General features: G+C 41.7%; 1 protein-coding gene across 1 annotated transcript in view; it reads left to right on the plus strand.

Moving 5' to 3' along the window:
• The window catches only part of cast (calpastatin), a 207151-nt gene that overhangs the window by 54698 nt on the left and 137585 nt on the right, over positions 1–14868 (plus strand). Inside the window, exon 3 of the mRNA XM_073067621.1 lies at positions 7485–7553. Within this exon, the coding sequence (XP_072923722.1) occupies positions 7485–7553 (69 nt within the window). The remainder of the gene's footprint in view (positions 1–7484; positions 7554–14868) is intronic.

Genomic DNA, 14868 nt, shown 5'->3' on the forward strand with positions numbered 1-14868 from the left:
TTGCTATTGTATCTGCTTCCATCTCCTCCCTTGACAGCGTGTTGCAGATATCTACTACCCTCTGATTAAACAAAATAACACTTTCCTTGTAAGTCTTTAAACTTTCACCCACTTACTGTAAACCTATGCTCTTTAGTATTTGGTATTTCTATCCGAGGTAAAGACTCTGACCATCTAGCCTGCCTGTAATTACCATAAATTTGTATAAATCTGCCATTCACCCCTCAGCTGCTGACATGCAAGTGAAAACCAACTGGGTGTGTCTAACCTCTCCTTTAACTAATAACTCCAGTCCAGGTAAATTCCTGGTAAATTTCTTCTGCATCCTCTCCAAAGCTTCCGCACTGTCCTTAACTGGATGTGGCCTAACCAAAGTTTTATACAGCTTGCCAACATGACTTGCAAGATTGTGCTCTGAGTGCCTGAAGCAATGAAGGCATGCGTACCACTTGTCTTCATCTCAGGACTATCCACGTGTTGCTGCTTTCAGTGAGCTATGGACCTGGACCTCTAGGTCACTCTGTATGCTACTGCTCCCAATGGTCCTGCCATTTACTGTATACTTTCCTCTTAGATCTGAACTCCAAAATGCAACACCTCACACTTGATTAGATCAAATGCCATTTCCCCACCTGAATTTCCAACTGATTATATCCTGCTAAGTCCTTTGACAACTTTCTTCACTGTTTGCAAATCCACCATATGACCATTTGTCTGTGAGCTTACTATTCCCTCTGGCTAAATTATTTACATACATATCGCAAACAGCAGAAGTCCTGGCACAAATCCCTGTGGAACACCATTGGTTATGGATCTCCAGTCAGAAAAGCATCCCTCCACCATGGTCCTCATTTTTTCTAAAGCCAAGCCAACATTGAGTCTAACTTATCTAGTCACCATGTGCATTCCATGGACTTCATCTTCACCATGAGGGACCTTCCCATATACTTTACTGAAGTCAATGTTGTCAACATCATCTATCATTTTTGTTAACTCCCCAAAAAAAGCTCAATCAAATTTGTGTGAATTGATCTTCCGAACATAAAGTCAGAATGAGGTTTATTGTCATCGGCATGTGTTGAGAAATTTGTTAACTTAGCAGCAGCAGTTTAATGCAATACATGATATAGAAGATACAACCCGTTGTATTGAGAGCATCCTGAGCAGCTGCATCACTGCCTGGTTCGGAAATTGCGCCATCTCGGATCGCAAGACCCTGCAGCGGATAGTGAGGTCAGCTGAGAAGATCATCGGGGTCTCTCTTCCCGCCATCACTGACACGCTGCATCTGCAAAGCAAACAGCATTATGAAGGACCCCACGCACCCCACATACAAACTCTTCTCCCTCTTGCTGTCTGGGAAAAGACACCGAAGCATTCGGGCTCTCACGACCAGACTATGTAACAGTTTCTTCCCCCAAGCTATCAGACTCCTCAATACCCAGAGCCTGGACTGACTCCTTACTGCCCTATTGTCTTGTTTATTATTTATTGTAATGCCTGCACTGTTTTGTGCACTTTATGCAGTCCTGGGTAGGTCTGTAGTCCAGTGTAGTTGTTTTTTTTTCTCTTTGTTGTTTTTTACATAGTTCAGTCTAGTTTTTGTACTGTGTCATGTAACACCATGGTCCTGAAAAAGTCTCATTTTTACTATGTACTGTACCAGCAGTTATGGTCGAAATGACAATAAAAGTGACTTGACTTGAAATAAATAAATTACAGTATATTTATATTGAATAGATTAAAATAATGCAAAAACAGAAATAATATGTATTAAAAAAGAGTAAGGTAGTGTTCACGGGTTCAATGTCCATTTAGGAATCGGATGGCAGAAGGGAAGAAGCTGTCCCTGAATCGCTGAGTGTGTGCCTTCAGGCTTCTGTACCTCCTACCTGATGGTAACTATGAGAAAAGGGCATGCCCTGGGTGCTGGGGGTCCTTAATAATGGATGCTGCCTTTCTGAATCACTGGTCCTTGAAGATTTCCTGGGTACATTGTAAGCTAATACCCAAGATGGAGCTGACTAAATTTACAAACCTCCGCAGCTTCTTTTGGTCCTGTGCAGTAACCCCCTCCTTCCATACCAGACAGTGATGCAGCCTGTCAGAATGCTCTCCACGGTACATCTGTAGAAGTTTTTGAGTGTATTTGTTGACATGCCAAATCTCTTCAATGAAGTATAGTCGCTGTCTTTCTATGTTGGGACCAGGTTAGATCCTCAGAGATCTTGACACCCAGGCACTTGAAGCTGCTCACTCTCTCCATTTCCGATCAGTCTATGAAGATTGGCTTGTGTTATTTTGTCTTACCCTTCCTGAAGTCCACAATCAGCTCTTTTGTCTTACTGATGTTGAGTGCAAGGTTATTGCCATGACATCACTCCACTAGCTGGTATATCTCACTCCTGTACACCCTCTCATCTCCGTCTGAGATTCTACCAACAGTGGTGCTCAAAAGTTTGTGAACCTTGTAAAAGTTTCTCTATTTCTGCATACATATGACCTAAAATCAGATCTTCATGGAAATCCTAAAACCCAATTTTAAAAAAATCACAAGAAGCATTACACTTGTTCATTTATTTATTGGGAAAAAATGATCCAATATTACATGTATTTGTTGGAAAAAGTATGTGAACCTTTGCTTTCAGTAAAGGTGTGACCCCATGGCACAGCAATAATTTCAACCAAACATTTTTGGATCATCGTCTTGTTGCATTTTCCAACTTCTATTAAGCTACCGATGATAGACTGCTGCACTGACATTCTCCCGTAAATTGTCTTGATACAATTTTGAATTCATTGTTCCCTCAACGATTGCAAGCTGCCCCAGGCCCTGAGGTGGCAAAGCAGCCCCAAACCATGATGCTCCTTCCACCATGCTTCACAGTTGGGATGAGGATTTGGTGTTGGTGTGCATTGCCCTTTTTCCTCCAAACAGCAGTGTGCATTTCTGCCTGAAAGTTCAACTTTTGTCTCATCTGTCTACAGAACGTTGTCCTAGAGGCATTGTAGAATATCCAGGTGGTCTTTTGTAAACTTGAGACGTGCATCAATGATTTTTTTGTAGAGCAGTGGTTACCTCTGTGGTGTCCTTCCACAAACACCATTCTAGTTCAGTGTTTTAATGAACAGTGAATTTAGCAAATTCTGGAGCTTTCTGCAGATCTTTTGCTGTTACCCTTGAGTTCCTTATCACCTCCTTCAGCATTGCACATTGTGCTCTTGGTGTGATCTTTGCAGGATGTCCACTCCTAGGGAAAGTAGCAACAGTACTGAGTTTCCTTTAGAAATGCTTTTGTAACCTTTTCCAGCTTCATGCATCTCTACAATTCTACATCTGAAGTCCTCTGAGAGTTGTTTTGATTGAGGCATGATGCGCCTAAAGAGATAATTCTTGAGAAGAGCAGGCTCTGTCAGTAACCTGATTTTGTATGTCTTTTTCATAGGGCAGAGCACCTCTACAACCCAATATCTCCAATGGCATCTCATCAATTGGAACACCTGACTCCAAATAACTTTTGTAGGAGTCATTACCCCAGAGGTTCACATACTGTTTGCAACAAATGCATGTAACATTGGATCATTTTTCTCAATAAATAAATGAACAAATGTAATATTTTTGTGATATTTATTTAATTGGGTTCTCTTTATCTAGTTTAAGGACTGACATGAAAATCTGATCACAGTTTAGGTCATATTTGTGCAAAAATGGAGAAATTTCTACCGGTGTTCACAGACCTTCTAGCACCACTGTACAAGATCATAATGAGATAGGTTGTGAGGTCAAAAGTCTATTTTATTGTACCAGGAGATTGTTCAGCCATCTTATAACAGTGGGGTAGAAGCTGTCCTTGAGCCTAGTGGTGCGTGTTTTCAGGGTTTTTTTAAATCGTCTGCCCAGTGGGAGGGGGAGAAGAGATAATGTCCGGGGTGGTTGGGCTGTTTGCCTTTTGGCTGTTTTGTCCAAGACAGTGAGAAATGTGGACATTGTCCATGGAAGGTAAGCTGGTTTCCTCAATGAGCTGATCTGTGTCCAGAACTCTAGTTTTTAATGTCATGCATACTGATGCATGCTGCTATCTATGGTGCGTGATGAAAATTGGTGAGAGAATTGGTGAAGAAGTGCTAGTGAGCTTTCTTGACTGTGACAGTGATGTGGTTGGACCAGGTCAGGCTAAAACTTGAAGCTCTCAACCCTCTTGACCTCAGCACCGGATGTGATGCTTTGTTGACATTCACTGCAACACGTGGGCAGGTGGCTCTTACACAAGATCAAGGCCTCTAACCTCCACCAGCACCAGCTGCACCACACTGTCCTCTGACAATAAAAGTCTCAGTGAGATTTTGCAAAACATCACCACTTCCCCTAACTTGGAAGTTTGACATCAGTGATGAAATTCGCCCCAGCTATCAATGCACCGGCAGAGCAGCTGGTCGATTGAAATGCAATACATTCCAGGATCAGTACCTCAGATCTGAGACGAAGCACAAGGTTTTATCAAGCAACCGCCATCTCTACTCTTCATTATGCTTCTGAAAGCTAGACAACTGACTGCAGGCACCTCAAGCACTGGGAAGACACTGCAAATATTGTTCCCACAAGATCCCTCAGATACGCTGATGTCTGCCTCCCCAGCATACGGTACTGTGTGAAAGTCTAGGCTCAGGTGTATAGGCAGGGCAACTGAGGCTTTTGCACAAGGCTGCATTGAGAGAGTTATGCAATCTTTAGCAACATGCCAGGATGAAAAACGTGTTTTGCCTTGACCGGGCTTTATGATTTACAATATGACCACATTGTATAAAATTTGCTAAAACTTAAACTGTTGTTTGTATTGTTCGTAAAAGTACATTGAGGAGTAGAGATGACTGTTGCTTGATAAAACCTTGTGTTTTGTGTCATTATTACAGCTGAGACTGCCACACAAAAATGTGAATCAGACCCAAGACATTATTTGAGTTGCATTTTTGTCAAATGTCCAAAACAGCTTCTCTCTTGATGACTCTACTCTGCTCTCAGTTGTTTAATTTACTTAGCTTTATGACCCTAATGGTGTTCACATAGAAATGTTAAATGAGTCTTGCCAGCTTATGCCCCTTCTCCTCCTCCTACCGACTCATTCTGGCATCCTGCCTCTTCCTTTCACGTCCCAGTGAAGGATCTCAGCCTGAAACATCAACTATTCAATTTTCTCCTTAGATGCTGTCTGACCTGCTGAATTCCACCAGCATTTTATGTGTGCTGCTCTGGATTTACAGCATCTCTTGTAGATATTAAATATAATTTGATGAGGAAGGCTTTGGATCATAACGTAATCCACTGTATGTCATCCTTTGGGGTGTGTCTGAATTGCTTCTATACATGCTGAAAGATTTTTAGCCCAACAGTTGGTCCTGCATTCCTTTTCTCTACACTTTCTTCCTGTATTCCCACACTTGATACGAATTTGGTGGCAATCATAGAATATTATCTAAAAGAGGGGCAGAATGATACCTTAAACTTTGAAAGGTTTCAACTCTGTAACTTGTTTAACGTTTTATAAACAAGCAATAAGGAATCCAATGCTGAGGCTTTATAAGACCTTGGTCTGACTGCAGTTAGAGCATCGTGAGCAGTTTTAGGCCCTTTACGTATAGGATATGCTGCCATTGAAGAGTGTCCAGAGGAGAATGATCCCAGGAACGAAAGGGACCCTGTTTGACAGGCTGAGTAGTTGCCTCACCTTGCCCAAGGCTAGCAGAGGGAAAAAGTTTGCATCAGTAGCCAACACCATCTGAGAACTGGGCTGGAGGCTGCCATGTTTCCAGCGCCAACCCCCAACTCACTAACTCTCACTGTACGCCTTTGGAATGCGGGAGGAAATGAGACGTGATCACAGAGAGAATGTACAGACTCCTTACGGACAGCAAGTGCTCAGTAATTGCTGGCACGGTAAAGTGAAGTGCTAACCGTCAACGACAACAACAGCTTGTATTTATAGCGTCACTTTGAATGATGTTTCCAAAACAGAGAATCAATGAGGGAGAAAAGATGAATGCTTTATCAAATATTGACTGAAATCTTAGTCAGAGAGGAGGGATTTAATGGAAGGTGCAAAGAAGATTGGGAGAGGTCTTTAGGCCAGGGGGTCCCAACCTGGAGTCCACAGACCTCTTGTTTAACGGTACTGGTCCATGGCATAAAAAAGTTTGGGAACCCTTGCTGTAGGCCAAGCTAACAGACCAGCTGAAGACATTGTTGGCAATGGTAGGTTAAAAAAGGTTCACAAACAAGGGCAAAGTTGGCAAAAATAGGTCGCAAACAGCAGTGGGGGAGGGGTATGAAGTCAGATACACAAAAATCTTTAAAATTTGGATCATTGGGTAATTGAAAATAGAATTCAACTAAAATGAGATGATGGAAGACTGGGATATCATGAAAGATGTGAATGATCAGCACTTATTTGATGGTCTGAAGCTAACTGAGTTGGAGAAGTGTAGGCTGGCCAGGAGAGCAGTGGTCGTAACCCAATCCAGCAATGCCTAGTACATGATGAGCTTTAGCAGCTGATAGTGAACAAAATCACTACATTGAGGTGTTTGAGAATGGTAAATTCAATGTGTTACGGGTGTTCACATAATCTCTGATGGCAGAAGATTACTGTTACTCCTAGTTGTATGGATGCTGCCTGATCTGCAGTCTGTATTTCAAATTCTCAGCATTAAAGCTTTTGCTGTTTTACTCTGCCATTGCTAGCGATATTTTTGGTTACACTGAAATCTTAGCTTAAGGCTGAAGCCTCCTTGTTTCTGTTTGCTTTGGTCCTAACATAAAGCCCACCTCTTATATTCTTCAGCTATTAATCCTTTATTTTGTTTCAAATAGTCCGATTTGATGGGCTGAATGGCCTAATTCTGTTCCTATATCTTATTGCTCTGTTATTGGTCTGCACATCCTTAAACCAAAGTCACGAATAATAGCTTCACTGTCTACATTCAAGTGTAAAATGCATGCCAAAACATTCTCTAAAATACTGATAATATTTTAGGTGTTTCAGAAACACCCTTCCACATCTACATGATTCATTTACATTTAGTTAATAATCGAATGTGTCTAATTGGAACAGATCCAAAATTCTGCAGTTGAAGGAAATTTGAAACTGAAATGGCAAACACAAAGAATATCCAGCTGGTTTGGCTGCATTTGTGGAGAGAGAGGGAAAGACAAAAGCTTTATATCAATGGTTTTTTCACTGGGAAGTGAGCAACTCCTGAGACAAATGGCTGAACAGAAAAATGGAGTGCTACGTGGGAGGGACTGATGTTCGAGTAGGTTAAAAATTCGGCAGAGCATTGTGGGCCAAAGGGCCTGCGCTGTGCTCGAGTGTTCAGTGTTCTATGTTTGAAAATAAATGTAGCTAGTTTATTTGAACAAAAAATAAAAACTGAGTATTGAATATCATTGTTAGATGTGTGATCTAAAAGTTGTTTTATTTCCTCCACAGCAAGGAAAAACAAAAGCCAGTGAACCTGTTAAAGTTGACAGTTCTAAACCAATGAGCTCGACTGCCAAGGTGAGTTTAGCTATGTTGTTAGTATTCACGTTAGAGCTGTGGCAAGGATTGTCTGACAACAGCACAGTAAAACTTTGATAACCCATTGGTTGGAAATCCTGATGGCTCAGCATCTGGCCCCTGTTCCTGGGAATTAATATCTCAGATTACCTGCGCCGTGCCCAGTACATAGGTTTAATCATGAAGCCATGCCTGTCCCTCTACTTTCTTGGAAGTTTAAGGAGACTTGGCAAGTCACCAAAGACTCTTACGAATTTGTGTGGATGCGCTGTTGAACGTATCTGACTGGTTGCGTCATTTCCTGGTGTGGCAATTCCAATGCACAGGAACACAGAGTAGGGACTACAGAGAGTAGGGGCATATCCAGGTCCACACGGGCAAAGCCCTCCTCACCACTGAACGCATTTGCAGGAGGTGGAGCCTCAAGAAGGCAGAATCTATCATCAAAGATGCTGGCCGTCCTGACTCACCACATCCAGGTTCAGGGACAGCGAGTTTCCCACAGCCATAGGTTTTTAAACTGACCAGCACAACCCTAATCCTTCCTAAGCAATGGAACACCTTGAACTAACTCCTGTACCATCATGGACTTGTCCCTAAGTATTTATGCACCACTGTCTTCTTTTTTAAATCTTTTCACTCTGTTGTATTAATTTATGTTTTGTGTGCTGTCTGAACCTACATGCCTGTGATGCTGATGTAAGAAAGTCTTTCATAGTACCCGTACCTCTCTATACCTGTCCTTCATAGTACCCGTACCTCTCTATACCTGTCCTTCATAGTACCCGTACCTCTCTATACCTGTCCTTCATTGTACCCGTACCTCTCTATACCTGTCCTTACCTGACAATAATAAACTCAACTTATTATTATTATTATTATTATTATCATCAACTTGTTATTATAGTTGAGGCAGAACAGTTATTATCCCTGAACCAGTGGGAATAACTTCACTCAACTTCACTTGTCTCATCACTGAATTGATCCCCCAGCCTATGGATTCACTTTCAAGGACTCATCATCTCATGTTTTTGATATATATATTTATTTCTTTTTATCATTTCTCTTTGGTATTTACACAGTGTGATGTCTTTTGCACACTGATTGGTTTTCTGTCCTATTGGGTGTGGTCTTTCATTGATTTTATCATGTTACTGTGAATGCCCGCAAGAAAACGAATATCAGTGACATATATGTACTTTGTTAACAGAGTTACTTTGAACTTCCCGCACAATCTTTATGTTCTCTCAGACCTTTTTTCTCGCACTCAGTTTAAACACACTAGGCCTCAGTTTCCATCTCATTCTATCATCGATGAAGCCTGATCCCACATTCCTTTTAAGGTCCTGGTCTCAAAATGTCTCAAAATGTCAACTGTTTGTTTCCATACATGAATGCTGCCTGATTTGCAGAGTTGCTCCAACATTTCGTGTGTTTTGCTCCCTATAAGTTTACTGGCATGCCGTTCCCACACCTCGCTAAACTACCCAGGACACTGTTTCCACCCTCCCTTTGAGCTCCCAAGGTCCAAAGAAAAGCTTTTTACCGCAGTACTCATCATCATTATGTGCCATGTCATATGATGTAAGTGATAATGGTCTTCCCATGACCATGATTGTTCTTGGCAATATTTTCTACAGAAATGGTTTGCCGTTGCCTTCTTCGGGGCAGTGTCTTTACAAGACAGGTGATCCCAGCCATCATCAATACTCTTCAGAGATTGTCTGTCTGGCGTCAGTGGTCGCATAACCAGGACTTTGACATGCTCATGTGACCATCCACCACCTGCTCCCTTGGCTTCATGTGACCTTGATCAGTGGGCTAAGCAGGTAATACACCTTGCCCATGGGTGACCTGCAGGCCAGCAGAGAGAAGGAACGCCTTACATCTCTTTTGCTAGAGATGTACCTCCACTCTTGATGCACCATCAATAACTCTCTCTGAGATGTAAAGGCGAGATATCGGCTTTTATTGACTGGAAGAAGGAACAAGCAGTGGTTGACCACCATACTACATCCTGGAGAATGAGGCCGGGCTCAGACCTCAATCGCCTTTATACAGGGGTCTGTGGGAGGAGCCACAGGAGCGGTCAGCAGGGGGCGTGTCCAGACAGGTATATGTAGTTCACCACAACTCTACCACATGAATAATACAGTATAATATTAGGAAAAAAAAGAATTAACTGTGTGTGGATATACTAACAGGAAAAATATCCAGTATTCCAGACAGTCAGTCAAGCTCGCATCACCAAAGCTCAGTTATTGGGTTTTACTGTGTTTGATTAATGACTGATCTCTTAAGAGGATTGTAACAGATATTTGTTTTAAAATGTTAAGACAAAAACTGAGAGATTTTTTTTGAGGTTACCTTCCTCATTCTGTTTAATGCTCCATTAATGGTAAATGTCCTTTCCCTTAACTGTTGTGTGTGTGATTAAATGAGGTGTAGGTGGAAGCGGCTCTAGTGTTTTAAAATCTAATATATTTTGAAAGGAATGTTTATGTTGTTACCATAGTTTTGTATCACTGGTTGTATCATCAGTGAAATGGCATTTGTGAGATACAAATATTCATTTTGGTGCATTAGTTTTCAGACAGAAATATCACACCATTCCCAAGGCACTGTGCGGTAAGACAAGACTTTCCTTGGACAGAGGAGGTTGCAGAATGTAGGCTGTACATAATCCTGAAAGGAGGCGGGGGAGGGGGCTTGAAATTCTAGTTTCTTGGCAAAGGAAGCCAGGGGTGTGGATGAAGGATTGGTTGGAATCTCCAGGTTTGGTTTGGGACCTCAGATATGGAGTTGTTGAGGTTGTACAGAGGATCTGTTGTGGGCATTGTTGAAGATGAGGTTGGACTTCAGCCCTTTGGTGAGGGGATCTGGAGGAGACCTGCTGCGATGTTGGAATAGGAGTTATGAGGAAACTGAAAGGGGACTAGACTAAAGGAAGATGCATATTTAGTCCGTATTGCAGAGAGCAAGTTTGTAAAGTTTGCAGAAGCAAAGGATTTTGGGATTGATGAGAGTGGAGCTGTGTGGGACAGGGGGTAGAGAATGTGCCAGGGATGGGTGGCACCGGTACAGACACACCCAGCCCTGAGACACCAGGAAAGGTGATTTGATTCCAAACAACTGACATTGATAATCACAGAATGTCTCTCTGGTGCATGCATCCTGCTCCTTCCTCACTTCTTACCCCCTTTCCCAACCATGATTCTCCTCTCCCTCTGCCCTTCCCACTCTCAGTCCACAATAGATACTCGTATCAGAATCAGGTTTATCATCACTCACATATGTCATGAAATGTGATTTTTCTTGCGACAGCAGTAAAGTGCAATACATAAAATTACTACAGTACTTTGCAGAAGTCTAGCTACAGTATATAAATGCACCAAAGACTTTTGAACAATACTGCATTTTTATATATTCTATAATTTTCCTGTCAAAAGCATTACAGTTGGATATGATATACTAGTTAATAAAGTAATTACTTCCTTTATCTATTAAATGGCCACCGCAGTGTCAAAGAAATAAAATCGGTGCAGGGAAGAACAATTAGGTTTCGGGTCATTGAGTCATAGTGCACTACAACAGAGGAACAGGCCCTTGGCCCATCTAGCGAATGTAGAACTGTTGAGAGCCTTTGTAGAATTGAGACTATTAATTCTTTGGTCATTGGTAGTTTGCCTGTGCACTCTGCATAGATATAGCGAGGATATTTAAACATCCAGAGTTCATGAAATCTTTTCCAGCTCACAAAGTCTAAGTAAAAATGAAAAGAATTCCACAGATGGAGCTAGCATGGTGAAAGAGTACAGAGAAATTTTGCAAACGGGACTTGAGGGAAAGGTTGAGTAGGTTAGGGTTTTATTCCCTGGAGTGTAGGAGAATGAGGGAGATTTGATAGAGGTATACACAATTATGAGGGGTATAGAGAGGGTAAATCCAAACAGGCTTTTTCCACTGACATTGGGTGAGACTAGAACTAGAGGTCATGGGTTTAGGGTGAAGGGTGAAATGTTTAAGGGGAACCTGAGAGGGTGGTGAGAGTGTGGAATGAGCTGCCAGCAGTAGTGGATGCAGGTTCAATTGCAACATTTAAGAGAAGTTTGGACAAGTACATGGATGGGATGGGTATGGAGGTCTAGCGCCCAGGTGTAGGTTGGTGGACTAGGCAATTCTACACTGACTAGATGGGCCAAAGGGCCTGTTTCTGAACTGTAGTTCACTCTATGACTTTATAACGTAATCTAATTGTTCTTCCTTGACAGATTTCACTCCTTTAGTGCTGGGGTGGCCATTTAATAGACAAAGTATTAACACGAGTCCTGAAGAAGGGCCTCAGCCACAGATACTGCTTGATCTGCTGAGTTCCTCACAATTTTATGTGTGTTTAGTTATGTGTACTTAAAGTGTTAATAGTTTTTGCATATTTACACACAAATAGAGCACTCTGTACTAACTCTGCCCATTTTGATTGATCATAGAGTTAGAGAGAATATTTTGTGTCTATTAAGCAAGAAGCAGATTTTATTTTCCATACCTTGAAAAGCTTCATTAAAAAGCAACTGCGGCAGAATTTCTGGAATTCTACACAAATCAGATCAGTGGTTGTTTGTGCGGCTGTGAGATCATAAGTCAGTAGATCACACCCCAATGTGTCTTCAGAAACAGTAGAACATATTATTTAGTTTTCTTGGTTCATGAAACATGTTTATACATGCACACTCACCCAAAGGGTGTCTTAATTTCTTTTAAACACATCGGCATGGAGAAAATGAAAATAAAGTTTTATTTCGGATGCTGTTTGTTTCTATCTGACTTTTATTTTTCTTTTGAAAATATTGCTGCATTAACTATTGAAGGAATGTAGTTGACTTGTTATATTCAACTTTCCACTGATTCTGCAAACTGCCCAAGGAACAAATACCACAAAGAACTGCGAGATTCCCCATGGGTGTCCACAATTAGTGGCTGTCGATCTCTTTGTGTACGTCTAATAACATTTTGTACTCCATATTATAAAATTATTTCTTCTGAGGTTTGGCAAGACACCTCTCGACGTTACTCCGTTGCGTCGGATGGTGGCATGGTAGCATACTGTTTAGTTCAATGCTTTATAGCACCAGAGATCACCGACCGAGGTTCAATACCTGCTGCTATCTATAAGGAGCTTGTATGTTCTCCCTGTGACCATGTGGTGCTTCAGTTTCCATAAGAACAAAGACGTACGGGTTAGGGTTAGTAAGTTGTAGGATGCCTTATTGGCACTGGAAGCGTGGTGACCCTTGCGGGTACCCATGCACTGCCTTTGTCGTTGATGCAAATATACACTTCACTGGATGTTTCGATGTACGTGCGACAAATACAGCTAATCTTTAATCTTTGAAAGCTACACTCCCAATGCCATTGAAAAATATATTAAAGCTAGGAATCTGCGTCGCCTTAAGAATTAACCAAACCATCAGCAAAATCAGTGCATTAATAAAACTTTTAACCTTTATTTGATATTAAATACGATATCAGGTGCAAAAATCATTCCCTAAACTAAAGTGCGTTAAAAAGAGTTTTTATAAGACAAATATGTTATGATGTTAATTATTTCAGAAACAGAAGAGACTCTGCAGGTGCTACAAATCAAGAGCAACACATACGAAATGCTGGAGGAACTCACCTACAGACTGGAATAAACAGTCATCAATTTGGGCCAAGACCCTTCATCAGGGTTGGAAAGGAAAGGGGAAGAAGCCAGAATAAGAAAGGGGGGGGGGGATCTAATAAAAGCTGACAAGTGATGGGTGAATCCTGGTGAGGGGGAAGTTGGTGGGTGGGGGAGGGGTTTGAAGTGAGAAGCTGGGAAGTGATAGGTGGAAGAGGTAAAGTGCTAAGTAAGAAGGAATCTGACTGGATGGGAGAGTGGATCATGGGAGAAAGGGAAAGGAGAAATGCACCTGAGGAAGGTGATGGGCAGGTGAGAAGAGAAGGTGTAAGAGGGGAAGGAAAAGGAGTTATTTTGGATATATTCAACCACAGGAAAAAGGGAAGGAAGAAGGGTACCAGAGGGAGGTGATAGGCAGCTTATTTCAAATTCAGCTTACTGTTCATTCATTTGTTATGTGCCTTGTCGCATGATGTAGGTGATCATGGTCTTAACATCACCATGATCGTTCTTGGCAAATATTTATATAGAGGTGGTTTGCCATTACCTTCTTCTGGGCAGTATCTTTATACTGACCCCAGCCATTATCAATACTCTTCAGAGATTGTCTGTCTGGTATCAGTGATCACATAACCATGACGTTTTAATACCTTTTTAAATTGCTAATCCAAATCTGCCAGGTTTTCAGTCCATTGTCTCTGGAAGTTGTCTGTTTCTTTGGCTGAAGCTTTTCGTTTGTCAGTCTTTGTTTGTGTATAGTTCTTCCGTTGATTCTAATGTATTTCTTTGTTCTACTGTGAATGACTGCAAGACAATGATTCTTAAGAATAGTATATGGAGACCAAAGACCATAAGACTCAGGAGCAGAATTAGGCCATTCAGCCCGTCGAGTCTGCTCCGCCAATTCATTACGGCTGATCCCAGATCCCACTCAACCCCTTGCACCTGCCTTCTCGCCATATTCTTTGATGCCCTGACCCCTCAGGAAACTATCAACTTCTGCTTTAAATATACCCACGGACTTGGCCTCCACCTCAGTCTGTGGCAGAGCATTCCACAGATTCACTACTCTCTGGCTAAAAAAAATCCTCCTTACCTCTATTCTAAAGAGCCGCTTCTCAGTTTTGAGGCTGTGCCCTCTAGTTCTGGATATTCTACCAGAGGAAGCATCCCCTCCACATCCACCCTATCTAGTCCTTTCAACATTCAGTAGGTTTCACGCATTCTACTAAATTCCAATGAGTACAGGCCCAAAGCTGCCAGACGCTCCTCAGATGTTAACTGTTTCATCCCCAAAATCACCCTTTTGAACCTCCTCTGTACTCTCCCCAAAGACAGCACATCCTTTCTGAGATATGGGGCACTAAATTGTTAATAGTACTCTAAGTGAGGCCTGACTAGTGTCTTATAAAGCCTCAGCATTATCTCCTTGCTTTTATATTCTATTCCCCTTGAAATAAATGCCAACTTTGCAGTTGCCTTCTTTATCACAGACTCATCCTGTCAATTGACCTTCTGGGAGTTTCACTCCCAAGTCCCTCTGCACCTCTGGTGTTTGAACCTTCTCCCCATTTAGATAATTGTCTGCACTATTGTTCCTTTTACCAAAATAGATTATCATACATTTCCCAACATTGTATTCCACCTGCCACTTTT

The sequence above is a fragment of the Hemitrygon akajei genome, chromosome 2 (genome assembly GCF_048418815.1).
Source record: "Hemitrygon akajei chromosome 2, sHemAka1.3, whole genome shotgun sequence".
Lineage (NCBI taxonomy): Eukaryota > Metazoa > Chordata > Chondrichthyes > Myliobatiformes > Dasyatidae > Hemitrygon > Hemitrygon akajei.